Genomic DNA, 24,275 nt, shown 5'->3' on the forward strand with positions numbered 1-24,275 from the left:
TGGCAGTTAGTGAGCGCTACCCTCCTACTCCGTGGCCCCCTTACCCTAATGCTGATGACCTCATCCATCAATTCAGAAGGAGTCAGGTGGATATTGTAGAAAAATAACTGTCGAAACAAGAGAGAGAAATGTTTGAATGTCAGCAGGGGTAGTCTAAGGTTTAGTGGGATGTGATGCTACAATTTGGGGGGGGGGCCTTCCTAAAAAACTACAAGACACAACCCCAAATTAGGTGTGACCACGTGAACCCACTGAAGGACCTTGGAAAAGGCCCTCAGGTTAAGTGTCATGAACTTCAACTTAAACTCTGCATGTCAGGAAAAGGAAAAAAAGTTAAGTGACAACTGTAGTTTTTTGTTTTTTAATAGTAGTAATTTATTGACACTTACCATATGCCAAGCACTGGTAAGCACTTTATTATTATTTATTTATTTATTTTTGGCTGTGTTGGGTCTTCGTTTCTGTGCGAGGGCTTTCTCCAGTTGCGGCGAGCGGGGGCCACTCTTCATCGCGGTGCACAGGCCTCTCACTGTCGCGGCCTCTCTTGTCGCGGAGCACAGGCTCCAGACACACAGACTCAGTAGTTGTGGCTCACGGGCCGAGTTGCTCCGCAGCATGTGGGATCTTCCCAGACCAGGGCTCGAACCCGTGTCCCCTGCGTTGTCAGGCAGATTCTCAACCACTGCGCCACCAGGGAAGCCCTGTAGTGTTTTTTTTAACTAAATAAAATTGTTCATTTGGGACCAGATATCTAGTAGCTAACTAAAGACCTAAGGCAGGGACTTCCTGGTGGTGCAGTGGTTAAGAATCTGCCTGCCAATGTAGGGGACACGGGTTCGAGCCCTGGTCCAGGAAGATCCCACATGCCATGGAGCAGCTAAGCCCGAGCGCCACAACTACTGAGCCTGTGCTCTAGAGCCCACGAGCCACAACTACTGAGCCCGTGTGCCACAACTATTGAAGCCCGTGCCCCGCGAGCCCATGCCCCACAACAAGAGAAGCCACCGCAATGAAGAGTAGCCCCCACTCGCCGCAACTAGAGAAAGCCTGAGCAGCAACAAAGACCCAAAGCAGCCAAAAACATTAATTAATTAATTAATTAATTAAGAAAAAAAAAAACAGAGATCTAAGGTTATTTCATGTGCTTAAGGCTTGCATGTCTGGAAAGTTGAGGTTAATTCTCTTCCATTTTTAGCGCTATTGTTTCTATCCAGTGACTCGAATTTTGTTCTTTCGAACAAAACATCTTTAAAGCCAACTCTGCCCATTAGATAATGTTAGGGCCTCAGCAGAGTCGGTATAGACCACATTTTAACTCATTGTTACAGTTAAGTTTAAGGTTGATTCCTGGGAAATGAAAATTGGGTATAAAAAAGTTGTACCATAAAGCCAAAGTTTATGTGTCGATAAACTTTTGTCCTAAGAGAGAAAGACTGAGCATTTTCTTAAACTGAGACTTGTTTCTACTTTTTACTTAGAAATATTTCAAATTCACAGAAAAAAATGAAAACGGTAAATAAACACCATCTTTCACCTATGTTCACCAATTGTCATCATTTTGGGACACTAGCTTTTGGCTTTGTCACTTTTTTTTTTTAACTGAACTATCTGGAAGAAGGTTCTAGATAACATAACACTTCACTCCTTAAAAATACATTTGCATGCATCTCCTAAGAGCAAGGATATCTTTTCATAAAACCATAATATAATTATCACACCCAAGAAATTTAACATGTAACAGTCAGCTTTCAAATTTCTACAGTTTTCCTGAAAAAAGTTCTTTTTAGCTTTTTTTAAATCTAGAATAAAATAAATAAGTAAGTAAATAAATAAATCTAGGATTCACTCAAGGGTCTTACATTGTATGTGGTTGTTGTATCTCTTTAGTTTCCTTTTATCTAGAACAATACTCCTGGCTTATTTTTGTTGTTTATTTCTATCAAGACCAGTTGCTTTGCAGAATATCTCACAATCTGGATTTTTGTCAATTTTTCCTCATTGTTAGATTCAAGTTGACCATTGGACAAGAAATGACACAGATGATGCTGATTACTTCCATTATATCACATCAGGACACACATGTCCATTTGTCCCATTATTGGTGATACCAAGTTTAATCACTTGGTTAAGAATATATGTGTAAACTAGGGATTTTTTAGTAAAATCCTTTTATTGATTTATGAATTGGTCTGAGAATCAGTTATTTGATTCTTCCCTTTTACCAAGAGATCTCAAAAGAATTCATTAAAATGGAAAATTCTGAGCTGGAGATTCCTGCAGAATGAGGTTGAGTAAATATTTGTCCTGCATTATAAACACTTGGATGGGTCCTACGCTCTAGGCATCAAGTCGTCCCACATCTCATCCTCCCTGCAATCTTGTCTTGTCCTCCAACGTGACTCTCTCCCAGCCTTTCCCGAAGTCCACTTCCAGTGCCCCATCTCCATATGCACCCACCTCTGTGTTAGCTTTGACACTACCTAGCTGCCTGCTGTTGCCTGTAATTCATCTAAGAAGTTAGAGGTGAGAATAAGATGGGGCCTTTGAAAAGCTGGGGTCCAGGTTGAACAAAGGGAAAGAAACAGGAGCACCACACAGAAGAAACCAGTTCCTTTTGTGAATAGAAGTCAGAAAAAAACCAACGCCAGAGCCAGGGCTGGGATTATAAGCTGTAGGGAACTAAGAGGAACTGTGGTACCAAAGGCCTGGCCTCAGAGATCAGAGCATGAGACCCAAGGAACCTCAGAAATGCATCTCCTCAGCAGAGTAAGGCTGGACTCTGAAAAATTCCCCTAACTTATCATTTCTCTTCACAGTCCTAAACGTGGAGTTTTGTGGCATTGAAGACAACTGTCAAGGTATTCAGTATTTTTGAGGAGTGTTGCAGAAGAGGTCAACAGAACAGGCTATAACTTCAGTATGGAGGAAAAAAACCCTTTTTGCTCATAATTGCTTTTTTTAACCTATATTATTTTTATAGTCAAGTAGGTTTTGACACCTTTGACAATCAGGTTACTTGGTTACATGGAGTCACCCCTCAGAGACATCTGCTAATTAAAAAGAGCAAAGGCAGGTGTAAGTCCTTTGTGTGCTCCATCATAAGGGTCGCGAGGACCCATTAGAAAGGGCTCCCTCCAGAAGTTGTTGCAAAACCACCAGAAAGACACTGGCAGCTCTGAGAACCAGCGACGAAGCAGGCCACTTGACTTCAAGACCCAGTGGTTCTTAGCGCAGAATGTTTAACGTCGGAACTTTGTACTGTGTGCGCACATGTGTTCCCCTCCCACAGGGAACTGGGGAGAGGTGGGTGGAAGCCGGGAAGGTGCATACAAATAAAACAGACTCACAGAGCAGGACATGCATTCACCCGTTTACCTCATCAAAAAACGGATTGTTCCCTCGCTTGATTCTTGTTCGGTGGGTCTGGCCACAGATGTGGACTTTGACCACAGGCCTGATGTTGTTGCCACTTAACTGCCGGCCCTCGATCACCCAGACACGGATCTGCAAGCACAGGAGGGGAGTCGTCACTGAGGCTTTCCCAGCACGGCACGTAAGAGAATCCTCAGGTGCGGCCTCAGCTCGTTCACCTGTCAGGACCGCTGAAACCAGGCCAGCGCAGCTTCGCAATGTCCTGTACTTGCGGACTGGGAGTAGCCACTTGCGCTCATTCTCATGATGGGAACTGGGGTTGGGTTGCAAAAACCAAGATCATTAGTGGGGTTGCAATAGTCCAGAGCTGGCCCAGGAAAGCACAGGATACGACAGAGGCTGCTGCTCAGACCCCAGCCTCCTACTTGGTCTTCCTGAGCCCTGAGAGGTACCAACTCACTCCATGGCTGTCTCCCAAGGAAGTAGCCAGAGCTGTGAAAAACACAATACCTGTGACTCTATTCTTCAATTAGCTCTTTCCTACCACGGAAGGGGATTTTATTTCTCTGAAGAGCCTCATGTGGATTGACTACATCTACTGCTGCTTGCAGAAGAAAGATGGGGAGCTCTTCTTATCGGGTTTGTGCCCTGACATCTCTTTTTATTAGTTGAGCCACTGCCCACAGGCAGAAGCTCTTCCAGCAACATCACAATTGCCAGAAGCTGGACAACACAGGGTTGGTACAACGGGAATACGGCCCCTCGGGCTGTTCCTACCTGGAAGTCCTGTGGCTTGTTGGACAGCATCCACCGGCTGCTCTTCCCTTTTGTGAGCCTCCGGGCAAGGTGAGCTTCCGACACCATCCGTCCCGGCCCCCTGGGCCCTGGGACCCTGACCGTACTGTCCAACCCGTCCTCGTCACCGCCATCCTCCTCCTCTTCTCCTAGAACACCAAAAAGGGATCAGTCAGCCCTGATCAGACGGCCCTCGCCCTGCATGCGTCTGAACACTCTGGTTTCCTGGACCCAAGAGGGTTTTCCGTGTCCCTGAGGCAGCAGGTGAAGGAGACACTTCTTGGTGACACCGACTTGGGATGAGTTGTGACTCAGATACAGCTTCTTTAGGAAAATGTGTTCACGTGCATCAGAGCACTCATTCAGGCTGTCTTCAAGGTGACAGGGAGAACGTCAGAGGCCATGGGGAGACCAAGGAGATGGTGCAAATGGACCCAGCCAGAAATCACTCAGTTCTGACCTGGGAACCCTGCCTGAGGTCAGGGACCTTCCTGCAGCAGGACGGCAAGGTGGGGAAATGCCAGGGAAAAGTGAAGCCTTGCAGGGGATACTTCAACTCCACCCTTCCCACTACAGATCTGTTCTCTAGATCTTTACTCATGAGGTTTAGTACTGTCTCCTTTCTGCCTGAGCCTCCTGATTCTCAAATGCCCTCTCCACCCTCATGGCAGATGAGAAACTCACCCCCAGTTTCTTGCCATGCAGACCAAGCTGGCCATCATGCTCTCCCTTCGTCCTCTTGGTCTGTCACTTCCATACACATCTATCCCCTAGCTTCCCTTCACACTCGGGGGGAAAATGTGTTTCAAGTGAACCCCCTCCCCATGCCTGAGATCCCACTTCCTGCTGATTCTTTGGGGACCCCTTAAATGTCCCCCCTTTCAAGTACCTCCAGTGGCTCCTTCCCCATAGGGACCGCCCCTCTGCCTCCAGATATACACAGATCTTTCTCTCCTAAAATAACAAAAATCAACTCTGCTTTCTATATCTCCCCTTTTTATGGTTCACAAACTCTTTAAAACTCAATGACAAACTTCAGTGATTTTTTTCTTAATAGACAAAAAGTTTGAACTCCTGGTAATCTGTACAATATAATTTAAGAGAGACTAGAAGACCAACGAACTACCTTGTCTAAAAAATACCAGCATTTGCACTGCCTACCTTTGGATCGTGAACCTCCTCCTTTACGATGCAAAATCACATAGGAGACAATTTCAACATGGAGTCATCTGCCAGTCACTCACATCATAGTATGAATTAGTTCCATCAAATCACCGTGTAGCATGGCCCTTAAAGCTTGGGCTTTGGAGTCATGCTGTTTGGGTTGGAATCCCAGTTTTGAGCTATGTGAGTCTGAGTAAGTCTCTTAATTTCTGTTTCAGTCTCCTCATTTGTAAAAAGGGGGAAATAATAGTATTTACCACTAGGTTACTGTAAAAATAAAATTAATCTATATGCAAAGCCTTTAATACCATGCCTGGCACAAAGCACAACCCAACAAATCAATCTTTTCTTTCTTTTTCTTCTTTTTTTTTAGTTTTGTTGAGAAGTCAGTTTTGTTGGAGCACTTCCTAGCGAGCAGTTAAGGGGCGGGGGGTGGTGGGGGGCAGTGAGTGAGTGGCACAGGGGACGGGGCATAGAGTAAGAAAGTGGCAACCACAAGGAAGTAAAAGGTCTCCCCAATGTACTGCCTCAGAGTTTAGTCCGGGAGGAAACTTCCTCCTCACCACCCCTCCATTCATTCTCGTCCCATCTAAGCCTGGCACCTGCTCTGCAAAGGTCAACCGTGGACCTGTTCTTGCTAAGCTCAGGGCACTTTTCTGAATCTTCATCCTCCACCTTCCATGGCATTGGACACTAGGGCCCACGCATACTTCTCTGAATTGTGCAGCTCTCCTGCTGGCACTCTAAATATTTTCAGGGCCTTTCGAGGCCCCCCTCTTTGTCTCCAGTTCATCAAGTGTGCATTCCCGCTCTGTTCCCCAGCCCTCTGCTCCTCTGACCCAACGTTCTCCGGAGCCACACTTCAGTCTTTCAAGGAGTCACAGACCTGCAGAATTTAGACTAGAAGGGACCTTAAAGATCCTCATCCAACCTGCCCCTCACCCCATTTTATAGGTAGAAAAACTGAGGTCCAGAAAGCTGAAGCAACTTGTTAGGTTATTAGGAGCTGAGCTAAAACCAAGACCACATCTTCACCCTCCCTCACTGGTTTAAAACTGGATCTAGAACCAGGCTGCAGGTGAAGGTGATGCTGTGCTCCTAGTTCCTCAACATCTTTGTCAGGACACCAGGAAACCCCACAGAAGCCACAGGTGGAGAATAGCTACCTCTGCGTGATAATCTGGGCCTACTCTTCCCTATTCTTTAAGAGGCTTCAAAAGAAGGGTTTGCCTGGGGCCTGGATCCGAGCTCTCAGAATGTCCTTCCTCTTCTCCACCAGGTGGGCTCCTCACCTCCCTCAAGTTCCAGATGAAATACTGTCTTGGTCTGTCCCCACCACCCCCACCGGATAGAGTGAGTCCACCCTCTCGTGTCTACCACACATTGTTCTATCCAGTCCTCACCAGTCTTGCACCTGTTATTAACCTGTGCACCTCCCCACTACCTCCACTCTTCAGAAGCTGAGGGCTTGCCCTTTTCTTCTTTGTACCTGCCCTGTGCCTGGCATGCACCCTTCTAGTACATAGCAGGGGCTTGATGAATGTGGAATGAGGAAACAAACGAATGAGGACATCCTGACCCCTGCTTGAGCCTTCTCGAGTTCTCCAGCAGTTTGGCAAAGCTCCCACAGGGCTCGCGGGAGAGGGCACCCAGATGCCAGGGGGCGCTCCTCCCAACCCTGGCACCAGCCTCAGGGAAGCATGGACAGTCAGGCTCCCCTGTGCAAACCTGTTCCAGATTGGGCAATAGCTGGGCCACATGGCTTTAAGGCTCCTCCAACAACTAACATGAACTTTCTTGGACCACCTTGGGCCCAAGTGAGATTTCCTCCCTGCTGTGGACTGTTCCACTTGTTGTTGGTGGTTGTTTATGGCAAAAGAAGGGGTAAATCGTAGCCCTTTGTGGTGCTGGACTCTGAACAAATCCTCTTTAAGCTCTTGATGGATGTTCCAGAAACAGACTGCAAGTAACAAAGAGCCAATTTCTTCTGGAAACCTTCTGCTAGTCAGACTTTAGGCTGCAGGGATGGATCAGAGGGAAACCACACCAAGTCATGTCTACCACCCGCACCTCTACGTAGCTGCAAAAGGCTGTTTGAGCAGGAAATCGCCCCTTTATGTGGCAGGAAGCTGCACAGAATCAAACAATGCTAACACCCTAAGTGTTCCACAAAGAATGACCGGGGCCCTTAGGGCACTGCGGAACACACCCTTCTGCACAAGTTGTGAAATTACCCAACATTAGCCACTGAACTGGCATGCCCCGCCCCGTATTGAGACCCAGACATGCCCTGGAACGCAGCCAAGAGGATCTACAAAGTATGAGTGTTTCATGACCACAGAAGGCAACAGTAAGTTAGGAACTGCTGACTGAATAGGAAGTTGCTGGTTGTATTTGCTTCCTAGGGATGTTGTAACAAAGTAGCACAAACTGGGTGACTTAAAACAACGAAAATTTATTCTCTGACAGTTCCAAAACCCAGAATTCCAAAATCAAGATGTTGGCAGGGCCATGCTCCCTTAGAAGCCTCTAGAGAAAAAGACTTCCTTGCCTCTTAGTAGCTGGTGGCTCCTGGCAATCCTTGGTGTTCCTTGGCTCATGGCTGCATCACTCTAACCTCTGCCTCTGTTGTCACATGGCCTTCTCCCCTGTGTGTCTGTGGGTTCTCACCTATTCTCATAAGGACACCGGTCACTGGATTTAGAGCCTGCCCTAATCCAGTATGACCTCATTTAACAGATTACATCTGCAAAGACCCTATTCCCAAAAAAGTTCACATTCTGAGTTTCTGTGTAGACACGACTCCAGTGGCCATCTTTTGTATCTTTCCAGTTTGTTCTTTGTATGACTCCAGTCCACGGTGTGCAGTCACACAGGCCGCCCCAATCTATGGACCACATCACATCCCCTGCCCCCACTTCCTTCATGTCCTTTTCTCCTAACCTGTTAGATTCTGGGAATCTAACACTGCAATAGCTCCTCTAAGTGCCCCTCAATCCCTCCCTTCCCCTCACTTCATCGTACTCACCTGGTTCATTTGACTCTCCACTTACTACACTCATTCACAAAGGTAACTGAACTTGAACACACACCTTACTGACTAGTGTCACTTTAATTTCATGATCTCAAACCTTCAGTGGACTCACAGGATTGCCCAGCTATCCTACCATGTTTCCAAAGTACCTATGTCCAAGTTCTCCTAAATCCTGGTTTGAAATGGCCATTGATTAGCCAACAAGGTCAAATCCCTTCACCTCTCTGAACTCCCACCTGTTTTGCACCTTGAAAGCTTCCAACATTCTGTCCTTCTCACCATCAGCTAATGACCTTCCTTCTTATTTCACAGAGAAAATAGGCAATCAGGGTGGCGAGGACTACCCTAGCCAGCAGGCTTCTTTATCCAAACACTTCCCATGCCTCTCATCTTTTCCACCTAAGCACTAATTGGGCCACTATCCCACCTAATCCTCTTCCATTCCTCGATGGAGACTCCTTTCTTTATATTTTTGCTTTTTTTTTTTTTTTGTCAGTATTTACTATTTCCCCACAGCAACCCTGTTCTTCCAGAGTCCTAGAATGCCAATCTCTGCCTGTGATATTAATTTTGCTTCTCATGACAAAGTCTTGTTAAATGGTCGTACTGATTAAGGCAGAATTTAATTACCTTGGGCCAAAGGTCATTGCAAAATCAGGACAGAAGGCTGGTATGGTATCATCAGTGTAAGTTAAAAAGTACAAAGCAGAACACGAGAGAGTAAGTTTCTAAGCATGAAAACATTTTGGAGATAATATGCTGATTTAGCTGGAATGTTGAATAATAACTTTGCTGGGTTTCTGACATACTAGAAGTTATATAAATAAATATCTGCATTCAACCATAAGCAATTCATTACCTTTCACTCTGATTTTTGGGTAAATGGCATTATATGGGCCCTAAGAATCTTCTGGAACGGTTCCAATACATTGACCAAAGCAAAGGTACCATAAAAGTGCCTGTAACCAAACAGTGATGCAAACACAGGCTGGCAGGGAAATTCTGGCAGCATCTACCTTTGATTGATGGAGGCTGTGAGCCAGGCTAGGAAATGCTGCCCAAAGAGCTCTGCCTGGATCAGGACAAGATAATGTTAACCAGGTAAAATGCTCAACTCCGTGGCTTCTCAAAGTGAGCTCCATAATCAGCCTTCATCAGGATCTCCTGGAAGTTCCTGTTAACCATACGGATTGGGGGGTTCCCCTTCAGATCAGCTAAATTAGACCCTCTGGAGATAGGTGCTGGAAATCTGCACATTTAAAGATTTCCCCCGATGATTTTACCATGTCTCTAAAATTTAAGAACCACTTGTTTATTATCTTCACTTTGACTTTCCTAAATATCCTGGGGGGGGAAAAAATGGCCTAATACAATCAGTTTGCTGGACAAAGCCAATTAGAGACCTAATCGTGGAAACAGTGCCTGCAATGATGTTCTAACACATTGATCATGTTCCAGGGCAGCTCTGAACAAGACAGTCCCTTGTTCAGAAAACTTCCCATGGATCCTCAAGGTCTGTTCATCAAGGACAAATGTCTCAGTCTGGCACTCCCGGCCCTCAGGAACATGCTTCCCTTTTATTACTCCTCTGAATGAATCAGTCACTTTGGCCTATACACTAGTGTTCACCAAAATGCCCCTCTTGAACAAAAACTTAAACCATATCTATGGCTCATCTATCATTCACTCATTCATCCATTCATTCATTCAATCAACCATGCATTTACTGGACAATTGTGGTTTTCCAAGTGCTGTACTAGGCGGTAAGGATACAGTTGAAATACACAGCTGAAAAAGCACTTTCTCTAAGAAATTGTTTCCCACATAATAATTAGCTTAGTCTTCCCTTGAGGAATTTATTAGATTCAGCTCTGACCTATAGTTATTCATGTTTATATCTTACCTTTCTACTGAAACACAAGCTCCTGGGGGCAAACAATACCTTTCTCACCTCTGTATGCTCCACAGACAGGTATCAGTAAATGTTTTCTGAACCAGATTGAATTTAACTTCAAGCAAAATGACTTTGGCGTTCATGGAATGAAATGAATTTGAAGTGGCCAACTCTGGTTATGAATTTTTTTTGTTTTTTTTTTTTCGTTTTTTTTGCACTTAGCATTGAACAATGCATACTTTTAACAGACTGTTCTTCAAAAATAGATGTGAGATTTTAAAAGTAGTTTATTCTGGCCACGGGGATGTATGCTCCAGTCAACCTAAATGACATCTGGCAAATCAAGTCGGCAAAGCAACAGGTTTTCAGAAGGTCAAGCCGGTGGTCTGAGTCAGCCCACCCCTCTGTCATGGGAAAAGTCTCAGAGGCAGGCAATGAAAAGCAGACCTTCTGACACCACACACTTTCAGTTAAGCCACCTATGCCCTAGGCTCTTCAACCTTTGTCATTTTGAAATAAGAGCTTCAGGAAAGCATTCCTTAAAAGTGAACCCCTTAGATACAAACCAAAGACCTGATCCATGAAAGCAATCATTGATAAGCTGGGCTTCATTAAAATTAAAAACTTCTGCTCTGTGAAATACAATATCAAGAGAATTAGAAAACGAGCCAAGAAGTGGAGGAAACATTTGCAAAAGACACATGTGATAAAGGACTGTTATCCAAAATATACAAACAACTCTTAATCTTAAAACTCAACAATAGGGACTTCCCTGGTGGTGCAGTGGTTAAGAATCCACCTGCCAATGCAGGGGACACGGGTTCGAGCCCTGGTCTGGGAAGATCCCACATGCCGCAGAGCAACTAAGCCCGTGTGCCACAACTACCGAGCCTGCACTATAGAGCCCAAGAGCCACAATTACTGAGCCTGCGTACCACAACTACTGAAGCCCATGCACCTAGAGCCCGTGCTCCGCAACAAGAGAAGCCACAGCAAATGAGAAGCCTGCACACCGCAATGAAGAGTAGCCCCCACTCGCCGCAACTAGAGAAAGCCCGCACACAGCAACCAAGACCCAACGCAGCCAAAAAATAAGTTAATTTTTTAAAAAAATTAACAATAAGAAAACAAACAACCTGTAAAAAATGGGCCAAAGACCTTAACAGAAACCTCACCAAAGATATGCAGTTAGCAAATAAGCATATGAAAAGATGTTCCACATCATATGCCATCAGGAAAATGCAAATTAAGACAATGAGATACCACTACATAGCTATTAGAACGGTCAAAATCCAGAACACTGACAACACCAAATGTTGGTGCAACAGGAACTCTCATCCATTGCTGGTGGGAATGTAAACTGGTACAGCCACTTCAGAAGGCAGTTCGGTGGTTTCTTACAAACTACACATACTCTTACCCTATCACCCAGCAATCATGCTCCTTGGCATTTATCCAAAGGAGTTAAAAACTTAAGTCCACACAAAAACCTGCACATGGATACTTATAGCAGCTTTACTCATAACTGCCAAACTTGGAAGCAACCAAGATATCCTTCAGTAGGTGAATGGATAAATAAACTGTGGTACCTCCAGACAATGGAGTATTATACAGCACTAAAAAAGAGCTATCAAGTCATGAGAAGACATGGAGGAACCTTAAATGCACATTACTAAGTGAAAGAAGCCAATCTGAAAAGACTGCATACTGTATAATTCCAACTCTGTGATATTCTGGAAAAGGCAAAACTATGGAGACAATAAAAAGATCAATGGTTACCAAAGGTTGGGGGGGTGTGTGGGGAGAAGATGAATATGCAGAGCACAGATGATTTTTAGGGCACTTAAAATATTCTGTATGATATTATTATGATAGATATATACCATTATACATTTGTCCACACCTACAGAACGTAAAACACCAAACGTGAACTCTGAGGTAAACGATGGACTTTGGGTGATTATGATGCGTCGATGCAGGTTCATCCTTTGTTAAAAAAAATTGCACCAGTCTGGTGAGTGACATTGATAATGGGGAAGGCTATCGTACGTGGGGGCAGAGGGCATTCGGGAAATCTCTGTATATTCTTCTCAATTTTGTGGTAAACCTAAAACTTCTCTTAAAAAAGAGTCTTAAAAAAACAAAAAACAAAAACCTACGAACCTCTGAAGTATTCAGTTCCCATGATCTGTGGTCATAATTAGTTTCTTCAACTTGCAGAGGTGAATTTTCCTGAAAATCTTCACTTTTGTGTTCTATCATTAACATTTCAAATTTCTTCTTTGCAGATCCCACTATGTGGATGGTAACCTTTAAAATCAATATCAGTAATGGTGAATAGTGGTTATCGTAGGTTGGGACTATGAGGGATTTGTATGTTCTTGTGTCTTATATTCCCTGTGATGTTTATATTTTTATAAGCAGATATGCTTTTGAACTCAAAAAACACCCCCAATGAGTTCATGTTTTAAAATTTGAAAAGATCTATTGATATTTAAATTAGAGGGAGTGGACGCGTTACTTTTACACAAAATGGTAAAGATTTTTAAAGAGTCAGTTTAAGGAAAGTGAAAAAAACCAATTTCTTGGCCAGATGTTCTGTTTATGTTAAGGTCTGTGATGGCAGGAGGTGTGGCTGCCTTGCCGTTATTTCTGTCTCATGTTTGTTGCTCTTATTTCCCCCAAGACTGTAAGGTGTTGGGTTTTTTTCCTTAGTGTCTTCCCTAGCATGGAGTTGTACTAAGTACTCAAAGATATCTTTGCTTGGTTGAATTGTCACATTAAGACAAAAAAAGTTTTACCTTAAAACATCCAGATAGGGACTTCCCTCGTGGTCCAGTGGTTAAGAATCTGCCTTCCAATGCAGGGGACGCAGGTTAGATCCCTGGTCGGGGAACTAAGATCCCACATGCTGCGGGACAACTAGAGAGCCCGCGTGCCACAACTACTCAGCCCGTGAGCTCTGGAGCCCACGCACTGCAACGAAAGATCTCACGTGCTGCAACTAAGATCCTATGCAGCCAAATTAAAAAAAAAGTTAAAAAAAAAAAAAACCAGATAATCTAGGACATTAAAAGATTTTTCTAAGTTTCTTTTAGCCAGATTATGAAAATCATTATTCAGAATGCCACCCTTGACCCAGCTGTGGTGAATGTGAATCTCATAGAACAAAGATGGCACTTCCAGATCAAAGAAACCTGTTCATTTTTCAAATAAAGAAATTTCACTTTGTCATTTCACACTTAAACATAAAATTGCCCTGCGGACACAGCTCATTTGCAGGCCAGCACTTGCTAACATTCTTTGAAATCCAAATAAAAGGAACCCAAGTTCTGGCTCATTTCCTATCTCCGTCCAGCAGTATCAGGTATTAAAAAGAACTTCTGAGGCAGACCTTGGCCACCTGCCATTGGAACCCGCTGGAAATCAGCTAGCTTCCTAAGAGGATGGGGGACTCAGTCCACAAGCACTGCTGGAGCTTGACTTGTGCTGCCAAGACAACCCACGAGGTGAGGAGAAGGAGCCTTGGGCAAAGGAAGCCTGGATGGCAAGGGTTTTCTCCCCAGTGGGTTATAAAATTTCAAGAGTTGGTGCTTTTCTCATTTCTAAGGAAGCAGTCTTTGCTCCGGGGAAATGGCGAGTTTTCTGAGCTTGGGCTTACAAGGGTCCATCTCAGGAGATGGGACCTCCCCCTATGCTCCTAACAGCTTGATAAATTGCTTATTCTCAAAGTCTTCCTGGTCCGTTAGGACACAACCCACCCCCCCTTAAGATATTTAACAAAAAAGCATTTAGTCATCTCAACATGACTCTGAGCCAAACCAGATCATTCTTTTCTAATAGTTCTGCTTTTTAGAGGAAGCAATTTGAATGTTCATACAGACTGTGGCCCTCAACTGAGCTCATAACTACAGCTACCCAGAATTGTTTTTGTAATAATAATAATAATAAAGACCACATTAAGGTAGAACTTACCCTATGCCAGGCACTGGGCTAAGTGCTTTCTATGCATTATCTCATTTAATCCTTGCAACCACTTCATGATGTGCTACTGTTCTCCCCCACCTTACAGTAGAGTAACTGAGATTCAGACAAGTTTAGTGACTTACCCAAGGTCACATAGCTAATTAACAATAGACACAGAGGGGCTTCCCTGGTGGTGCAGTGGTTGAGAATCCGCCTGCCAGTGCAGGGGACACGGGTTTGATCCCTGGTCTGGGAAGATCCCACATGTCGCGGAGCAACTAAGCCCGTGAGCCACAACTACTGAGCCTGCACTCTAGAGCCCGTGAGCCACAACTACTGAACCCGCACGCCACAACTACTGAAGCCTGTGTGCCTAGAGCCTGTGCTCCTCAATGAGAAGCCACCGCAATGAGAAGCCCACACACTGCAATGAAGAGTAGCCCCCTCTCGCCGCAACTAGAGAAAGCCTGCGCACAGCAGCGAAGACCCAACACAGCCAAAAATAAAGAAAATAAATTTATAACAACAACAACAACAAAAACAATAGACAGAATCTAACGTAGGCTAGTGTGACCCCAAAGCCCTTGCTCTTATCCATAATGTTACACCTTGAGAAAAAAAAGTCTTGTCTCCAAACCTGAACTGAAAGTTCCTGGAGGGGAGGAGGTGTATTTTACAGAATTTACCACCCTCACTGCAGCATTGAGCAATGGGTCAGGAAACCCAGCAACCAATTTCTTTACTCCATAAATACTAAAGTTGTGTGATGCCAGTTCACTGTAAACCATAAGTTTACTCTTTCTACTTGAATGAACCTCAGTGCTATTTTTTTCCTAAAGGCCCGGCTCAAGGGGTACCTCAAAAGGGCCCATTTAACATTTTGGCTCTTGAAATGGAATAAACATAATGAAACTGTCTTTTATCTACCAGTATACAGGGCTGAATAGTGTCCTCCCAAAAGTCTTGCCCATCTGTAACCTCAGAATGTGATCTTATTTGGAAATAGGGTCTTTTAGATGTAATCAAGTTAACCTGAGATGACACTGGATTAGGGTGGGCCGAATCCAATGACTAGTGTCCATATAAGACGTGAGAAATTTGGACATGGACACACAGAGAGAGCACCATGTGAAGACAGAGACACACAGGGAGAACACTGTGTGATGACAGAGGCAGGGACTGGAGTGATGGGTCTACAAGCCAAGGGACACCAAGGATTGGCAGCAACCACCAGAAGCTAGGACAGAGGCATGGAACAGAATTTCCCTTAGAGTCCTTGATTTCAGACATCTAGCATCCAGAACTGCGAGAGGATAAATTTCTATAGTTTGAGCCACCCAGTTTGTGGTACTTTATTACAGCAGCCTTAGGAAACTAGTAAATAGGATCTGGCTTAGGAAAAACATCAGTGTAAGAAAAGGCACCCTGGTCCTCCCAATTCAGAGGCTACACCAGATAGCCCACCAGTTGGGGCTGCCTTTTTTGGGCCCGAAAGTACCTACTGTCCTTCCCAGGCCAAAGCAAACGCTGGTGACAGTGGGCATCGGCGGAGGAGAAAGAAATTTGTCGGACCACTTGGTTCAGCCCCTGCTGGCGTGCTGCTCAGGACTGCGCTGTTTCCTCTGTGATGTATCTGTCATCACTGCTCTGGCAGCAAAGGGAGCCACAGATGTTCTCAAGCTACCACAGGGCCCTTGCAGGGCCAAGAGTGTCCAAGGACAGAGCAGCGTGCCCGTGGTGCCGGTGGGCAGAGGGTGAAGGCAGAGCGCGTTGCTGATGTGCTGGTACCCTTATAAGAGGTAAGGGGCTATGTCAGTCCCAAATGTCCCCAAAGGAGAAGGGGCCAGGTGACCCATGCTGGACACACAACTGCGTGGTCAATTAATGGGCCCAAACCTTAATATCGGGGCATCAGTGGGCTGGGCGAGCAGGGGCAATGGCTGGGATGGGCTGAGGCAGAGAAGAAGTCACAGAGGAAGAGGGCAGAGACATCACAGGGCAGGAAGGGAGGTGCTGCCACAGGTGCCAAGAAGACCCCTCGGGTGGCCAGAGAGCTGAGTTCAGAACCAAGAAAAACTCAGAGAAGCCAGGACCTGAGGAGCCAAGCCTGGCAGGAACCAGGGCCAGGGTGCCCTCCCAGGAAGAAGAATTTCAAGGCGGGGCAAGTGGGCCCTCCCTCCCTGGGGTGCACGCCAAGGCTGGGAAGACGGGGGCGTCTGGTGAGACCCCTCCGCGCAGAGGAAGACACAGAGACACGTCTAGCATCCCGTCACCCTGCAAAGACGCTAAGGGGGGGGTCAGACTCAGCTGCGTGAAAGGCCTGACTGTCTTGTAGACCGCCCTCCACCTGCGGCCCAAAACCCACCCCGAGTCCCACGCCCCAACCCCATCCAAAGCAGCACCTGATGGCCCTGAATGACCCACAACCCACGTCCGTGAACAAGGAGCACAAGGTGGGTTGTGCGGCAGGAAGCACTTGGTTAAAGGACCGAGGGGCTGTTCGGAGGCGGGAGGGGGTCAGGGCCAAGCGAGAGAGAGGCTCCAATCCAAGGGCTCCGACCAGGAGACTGGCGGCTGAGAGCGCAGCCTGCTGATGGCACATTTAGGAGGTGAAGACACGTGAAGAGAGTACAGGCCACTCCTGAGACTCACAACCAGGCGACAGTGTATGGGGTGCAAGCTACAAACCCAAAGCAAAGCCCTGCCTGGGACCTTCTGCTGGACGGGCTCACGTGAGGCTGCTCAGTCATGTCACCAAGCAGGACCCCACGAGGCCTTCCCAGGATAGACCCCGCCCATATCCTCCGCCTGCCTTTTGTCTGTAGAAAAACGTTAGTCACAGAATAAATTTAATCAGAGAAGTGAGAAAATGCAGAAAGAAAGAACAACAGTCAAGGAAGACAAAATAATAATACTTTAGCCGTTAAACAAAGTCAGGGACCTTTAGTTCTTCCTCAGGGACTACAGATACTATTCTGAGCCATGTCCTTTGAGCTGTTTTGCAGATATTGAAACCACCCACCAGGTGGAAGAAGTTAACTGTACGCTGTCCACAAGCACGCAGACCCCAGACCCACTGGAAACAGGAGGTTGATGATGCTAACTCCCAATTACCTCACCACCAACCAATCAGAAGAATGCTCACGAGCTGATCACGACCTGCTCCTTGAACATTATAAGATTCCTCACTACCCCTTCCAGGGTGGGACACACAGTCTTGAGGGCATTAGCCCTCTGTGGCCCCGTTTACCTGGCAAAGCAATAAAGCTATTTCTTTCTACTTCACCCAAAACTGTCTCCAAGATTTAATCTGGCACCGGTATTCTGTCACCGAATTTCGGCAACAGTAAAGGACTGTCTCTCTGTCCCCTCTCCTTTGAAGGGCATTTGGTGAACTCTTGTAATGTCCCAGTTCAGGGCAGCTCCACCTGCCTCATGGGGCCCTGTCTAGGTGGGCAGGGAGCTACAGAGAGTATAGTGACAAGGAGAGCTTTCTTGGAGAGTCCTTGTGTGCCATCAGTAGATCCCCCCTGGTGTAGGCTGGGCCTTCAGGAGGGTCAGCTTACCTCCCAAGCCTGGCACGCTGGTCTCACTGGGGTCATTCGGATGTGGAGCTGAAGGTGGATCATAGCCGATCACCAGGTCAATGGTGGCCTGGGTAGAAAAAATTCATTGCAGACAGAATCAGTGCAGGGCATCAGAATGCTATAGACTCAACACAAACCCATTCAGCAGGAGTAAAAGTTCTAGTAGGGGTGAGCAGGGGGATGGGAACGTGAGAAGAGAAAGAGAGAAGGATGACACACCCTCCACTGATTATATCTTCCCATGTGTGAGGCCAGGTGGGGCGGGCGTGCCTGGGAAAGCAGTCACCTGGTACAGGTTGCCAAGTGTATCTATCATTGCTAAAGGGCAGCCTCAAAACTGGAGGAAAGTTTTGTGACAAGGAAGCTTGAACTTGTAACAAACCTCCTTCCTAGGCTGGAGATGGCCTCCAATCACAGAATTACAGTCACAGAGGCTCATTCTAAGTGTTTTAAGTTTTTTGTTTGCTCATTGACGTCTTTGTTAATTGCTGAAATTTATTTTCACACTTCTCTCCAAAAAGAATTTTAAGTGACTAACAAAAAGTTATAAAATGATGTGATTCATAAAATGGGGTTCAGAAAAAGGGAAACACGTCTGATTAAAGAGGAAACAAAAATGCAAACATGAAGTTGAAGATAAGTGCCATACCTCTTGCATTAAATATGACCCCAAGTTGGCTAGAAACCAAGGCAAGAAGGAGAACAGAAAATGTTATACATAACCTTTCATTATCAGAAAGGAAGAAACATACTAACTCGTTACAGGAGATAAAATTATTCCCATTTTAAAAATCTGAGTTAAATTTCTCACGTGGGGCATTATTTTAGGGCAGAGTTTCCTATACTTTCATATTTTGTAAACCGACAAAATTTCAAAAAAGTTTGCGAGGGGTACTCAACATAGGGTCGCTAAGTTTTATTTTGCCAAACACATGCCCTCAACTACCATCTACTACTATAATCATTTCACAAAATAAAGGACTTTTAACAGCAAAAATAAGGAAGGATAAACCTCAAAATAAAAGAAGTCCTTTGAAAATAAGAATGGCACACACACACACACACCCACCCAGGTTATCAGATAAAATATAGGACATAAAATTTGGGGCATATTTATACCAAAATTATTCATTGTTTATCTGAAATTCAAATTTAAATGGGGACTTCCCTGGTGGCGCAGTGGTTAAGAATCCACCTGCCAATGCAGGGGACACGGGTTCGAGCCCTCATCCGGGAAGATTTTACATGCCGTGGAGCAACTAAGCCCGTGCGCCACAACTACTGAGCCTGTGGTCTAGAGCCCGCAAACCACAACTGCTGAGCCCGTGTGCCACAACTACTGAGCCCACGCGCCTAGAGCCCGTGCTCCACAAGAGAAGCCACCGCAATGAGAAGCCTGTGCACCGCAACAAAGAATAGCCCCCACTCACCACAACTAGAGAAAGCCCGCGCGCAGCAACAAAGACCCAATGCAGCCAAAAATAATAAATGAATAAATAAATAAATAAATAAAAAAAGGAACCATCAATCACAAAAAAAAAAAATTGAAATGGGCATCCCACACTTCCATTTGCTACTTTTGCTACACCTGGTAAACTCTAACACACACACACACACACACACACACACACACACACACAATTGCCCTGTTTTCTCCCATCTGTCTGCTCGTTAGTAAATACTCCCTCATGGATCAGCACATTCTTTGCCAACTTAAGAACTATGACCTGGGAGACACTGAACAGGATAATAAATGATGCCTCTGACAGCAGTTTCTTGGCAAATATAGACTCATAAGAGCAGCGTCTCATGGCTACAACCAGGCCACAATAGGAACACCGAATGCAATGAGGGGCTCAACTGGCAAACTTGAAGAATCCACCTTTCAAACCCTAGAAGAGTCCATGAGTGGCTCGACCTCTGTATCAGTGGCTTCCCAGTAACTTCAGGGTCCTCAGAGGTGCTCCAGGCCCTCTTGCAGGGGTGAGGGGATACCAGGGGCCAGGCCTGAGGCCCTCACTCTTCCTTACCCCATTCAATGACTACAATTCTGCCATTTCAGGGTTCTACATATGCTTTCTTCTCTGCTTTAAAGAGGAAAAAAACAGCCAGGAAAATCACTGACTTGTACCATCTTCCCTTAGTATCACTTCTCTCAGCCAGTTTTGGGTAGATAGACGATAGCTGACATTCTGAATTTACATTTTATGATTAGAATGCTAATTCACAGCAAACCTATAAGTTTTGGAGACTAGACCAGCAAAATTGACATTCCTAATGGGCATTAATGCATTCTTGCCTTCAGGGATGGCCTCTTTTAAATTTTCTCCCTTTGCCCAGGCTCCCAAGCAAAATATTGACAAATTGTTTGGAAAACAAAGAGGTCAGAGGTTAACAGGGCAAGCATATTAGCTTTATGAGTGCTTGTTAGCAACCTTAAGAAATCTGAAAGCTGTGATGCTAGAGTCAATTTTTTTTAAACTGCACTTGAAAAAGAGTCTCTCTCTTCTGGTCTCATATCAGACAATATCAGTGTGTACTTGTTTAGAGAGGCTGTGATCAGAAAACATTCAGCTGCTAATGGAATAATAAAGATCATGGGGACCTCCTTGGTGGCACAGTGGTTAAGAATCCTCCTGCCAATGCAGGGAACACGGGTTCGAGCCCTGGTCCGGGAAGATCCCACATGCCGCAGAGCAGCTAAGCCCGTGCGCCACAACTACTAAGCCTGCGCTCTAGAGCCCGCGAGCCACAACTACTGAAGCCCAGGCACCTAAAGCCTGTGCTCCGCAACAAGAGAAGCCACTGCAACGAGAAGCCCATGCACCACAACGAAGAGTAGCCCCCGCTCTCCGCAACTAGAGAAGGCCCGTGCACAGCAATGAAGACCCAATGCAGCCAAAAATAAATAAATAAATTAATTAATTTAATTTTAAAAAATCATATTAACATCTTGATATTCTGGTCTAATATTAATGAATTACCTTATATAGAATGCTTCAAAGAGTATCTGATACACAGAGCTATACTCACCATACAAATGTTAACAACCAAGTGAATATGCCCAGAGCTGTACCAAGATAGGGTCCCACTCATGCTATAGCATTCTGCCATAGAAAATCAAGTTAATCTACTTTGTAGTTCTGTCAGTATGAGTACAGGATGAGGCCATATCATTTGTAAATGCGCCTATTTATCTCAAAACCATTAGGGAGAGTGTGTGTGTGTGTGTGTAGTGAGCTACTTATAATTTCACACTCTTGTCTTAATGAACCTTTGCAAAGCCATCTCACTTCAAAGCCATTCAACAAGAGGGAAATGCTCACCCCAGTCTCTTGCCCCCTTTCGTTTAGCAGGGAGATCAGTTTGTAGGGCAGCGATCGGCTCTGGTCGCCGATCAGGTCTTTCAGGGCTACGGTGGCCGTGCCAATTAACCTGCAGGGGAAAGGAAAAAGCACACAGTAACCCACATAAGAGGCATGTTTCCATTTCCGCACTGGACCTCCCAATCCTCTTCCTGTTCATCTGCGAGCATTAAAATCACTCATAATGAAGCGTGGGCCATTTTGTGCTCTCCCTAGCAGGGTATTTTGGCAATAACCATCACACTTCAGCCTCCACGTCTCCATAACAAGTAGTCATTTCAAGAGTCAAACTATGGTGCCTGTGAAATTTCAAGTCACAAATGAGATCGATGGGTGAGAGACAAAGACTGAATATAACCTCGAAGAATCCAGGAAGAGAGAAAAGTAGGACAAAGTTTAGGCATTCTTCTGTAATGGACATTTAAAAGAACTCATAAAACATTGCCCACTGTAACCTGTTAATATGCTGTGATACAAAACAAAAGGGAGTTTAAGGTAGCAGAGGGAATTAAGGTTGCTAATCAGCTGACCTTAATATGATTAGACTGGGCCTACCCAGATAATCCAGGATTGAAAGTAGAAGAGGGAGACAGAGTCAAGAGACTTGCAAGAAACACTCAACAAGCTGTCACTAGTTTGAAGGGACCACAAGCCAAGGAATGCAGGCGGCCTATAGAAGCTGGAAAAGGCAAGAAAATGGATTCTCCCCTAGAGCCTCCAAGACGAACACAGCCCAGCTGACACCTTCATTTTGAAGGTAAGCCCACTGGACTTCAGACCAGTAGAGCTGTACCGTGGTAAAATTGTGACGTTTTAAGCCACTAAGTTTGTAGTAATTTAAAGCAGCAACAGAAAATTAATACAGGTGTCATGCGGAAGTTTTTCTCACTTTCACCTTATTTCCTAAAATTTTTTGATTTTTTTTTGCTTGTTTGTTTTGGTTCCATCATCCTTCATGTAGGTAGTAGCAGTAGTAGACTTCATCTCATGTAGGCCATGGTCTTCAGAGACTGGCTAATTGATTTAGTAATGGGCTGAGGAAACCACACAAGAACACAGAAAATCTAAGCTTCCACCTGGGCCAGGTAACACATGGTTCAGAAGCTGCTTTGGTGTAACGGATACCTGACCAAATGTGAAAGTCCGAGTCCAGGTTAATGGAAGAGCGTTAGGAATTCACTGACTCAGGCCTGGGCACTGATGCTGTCTGACGTGTACAGCCTCAACGTAGAAGAAATGACTTAAAAGTGCATAATTTGTAAATTTGCCGATTGATTTTCATTTGAATAGTATCATATAGTTAAAGTGGTATAGGAAATAATTTTAATGGAAATAGTTTTGTGAAATAAAGGCCACTTGGGAACATTTGAGCAAAAAAAAAACCCAACATTGTCCACTGTAAAAACATCCCCCCAAGTAAACTTTCTTGCAGTGTAAATAGGTTGCTAGTTTACTGAGGGGTAACTTGCTAACTCACATGCTGTGAAGCATCATTCAAAAGTTGGATGCGTGCACTTCTTTCTCTTCCTGGACCCCAAGGGATTATATTCAGCCTCTACCACTTACCCAGCCACCTCTTATTTTTTTGTTGTTATATTCTTTCACTTGTTTTAATTTTTAGATTCCACATATAAGTGATAACACACAGAATTTTCTTTCTCTGTCTTACTTCAGTCACTAAGCATAATACCCTCCAGGTCCATCCACGTTGTTGCAAACAAGAAAATTTCATTCTTTTTTATGGCTGAGTAATATTCCATTGTGTATATGTGCCACATCTTCTTTATCCATTCATCTGTCGATGGACACTTAGCTTGCTTCCATATCTTGGCTATTGTAAATAATGCTGCTATAAACACTGAGGTGCAGATATCTTTTTGAAATCGTGTTTTCATTTTCTTCGAATATATACCCGAGTGGAATTGCTGGGTCCTATGGTAACTCTATTTTTAGTTTTTTGAGGAACCTCCATACTGTTTTGTTTTGTTTTTACAGTGGCTGCACCAATTTACATTCCCACAAACAGTGTAAAAGGGTTCCCTTTTCTCCACATCCTTGCCAACATTTGTTGCTTGTGGTCTTTTTGATGACAGCCATGCTGACAGGTGTGATGTGATATCTTATTGTGGTTTTGACCATCTACCTGTTAGCGCACATAACATACTGGTACAGAAGTACACCTGTGTCCCTCCTTACTAGAGTGAAGCTCCTGAAAGGCAGGGATTGTTTCCTGCTCTGTTCATTCCTCTAACCCCAGTGCTTGGAACATAGTTTGCTTATTAATAGATATTTACTGAATGAAGGAAAGAAACATTTTTGTAGTTAGGGCACATGATCAAAAAAATTTATAGAACACACATCCCCAGTGAGTTGGTCAATATAGAAGTGTAACCTGTGGAATACAGTCTGTAAATTGGGGTTATAACACACAACATGGTATGAGAGTGGGTGAATTGAAGGAGTTCCCTTTGTGAAATGCAATCAAAAAGCAAAGAGAGGAGGAGAGAAGATGGCGGAAGAGTAAGACGCGGAGATCACCTTCCTTCCCACAGATACAGTAGAAATACATCTACACGTGGAACTGCTCCTACAGAACACCCACTGAACGCTGGCAGAAAACGTCAGACCTCCCAAAAGGCAAGAAACTCCCCCCGTACTTGGGTAGGGCAAAAGAAAAAAGAAATAACAGAGACAAAAGAATAGGGACGGCACCTGCACCAGTGGGAGGGAGCTGTGAAGGAGGAAAGATTTCCACGCACTAGGAGCCCCTTCGCGGGCAGAGACTGCGGGTGGCGGAGGGGGGAAGCTTCGGAGCCACGGAGGAGAGCGCAGCCACAGGGGTGCGGAGGGCAAAGCGGAGAGATTCCCGCACTTGCCGCACGGAGGCTCGGCGCTGACCAGCACTCACCAGCCCGAGAGGCTTGTCTGCTCAGCCGCCGGGGCGGGCGGGGCTGGGAGCTGAGGCTCGGGCTTCGGTCGCAGGGAGAGGACTGGGGCTGGCTGCGTGAACACAGCCTGAAGGGGTTAGTGCACCACAGCTAGCCGGGAGGGAGTCCGGGAAAAAGTCTGCAGCTGCCGAAGAGGCAAGAGACTTTTTC

The 24,275-nt window shown here is 45.2% G+C and overlaps 1 protein-coding gene and 1 long non-coding RNA gene across 5 annotated transcripts in view; both read right to left on the minus strand.

The window, feature by feature from the left end:
- MYOF (myoferlin) overlaps positions 1-24,275 on the minus strand; it is a 164,789-nt gene that overhangs the window by 95,310 nt on the left and 45,204 nt on the right. For all 4 annotated transcript variants that reach the window (XM_082339375.1, XM_082339373.1, XM_082339374.1 and 1 more), the window contains exons 4-8: positions 21,139-21,247; positions 17,792-17,879; positions 4,150-4,316; positions 3,376-3,504; positions 45-107 (exon numbers count right to left, since the gene is read on the minus strand). In XM_082339375.1, the coding sequence (XP_082195501.1) occupies positions 45-107; positions 3,376-3,504; positions 4,150-4,316; positions 17,792-17,879; positions 21,139-21,247 (556 nt within the window). The remainder of the gene's footprint in view (positions 1-44; positions 108-3,375; positions 3,505-4,149; positions 4,317-17,791; positions 17,880-21,138; positions 21,248-24,275) is intronic.
- Positions 8,835-17,784, minus strand: LOC309604731. The gene is made up of 2 exons (XR_014231027.1): positions 13,061-17,784; positions 8,835-12,569 (listed from the first exon to the last, which is right to left on the minus strand). It is a non-coding gene; the product is annotated as an uncharacterized lncRNA (long non-coding RNA).

This window comes from Balaenoptera borealis, assembly GCF_965194805.1.
Source record: "Balaenoptera borealis genome assembly, chromosome: 10".
Lineage (NCBI taxonomy): Eukaryota > Metazoa > Chordata > Mammalia > Artiodactyla > Balaenopteridae > Balaenoptera > Balaenoptera borealis.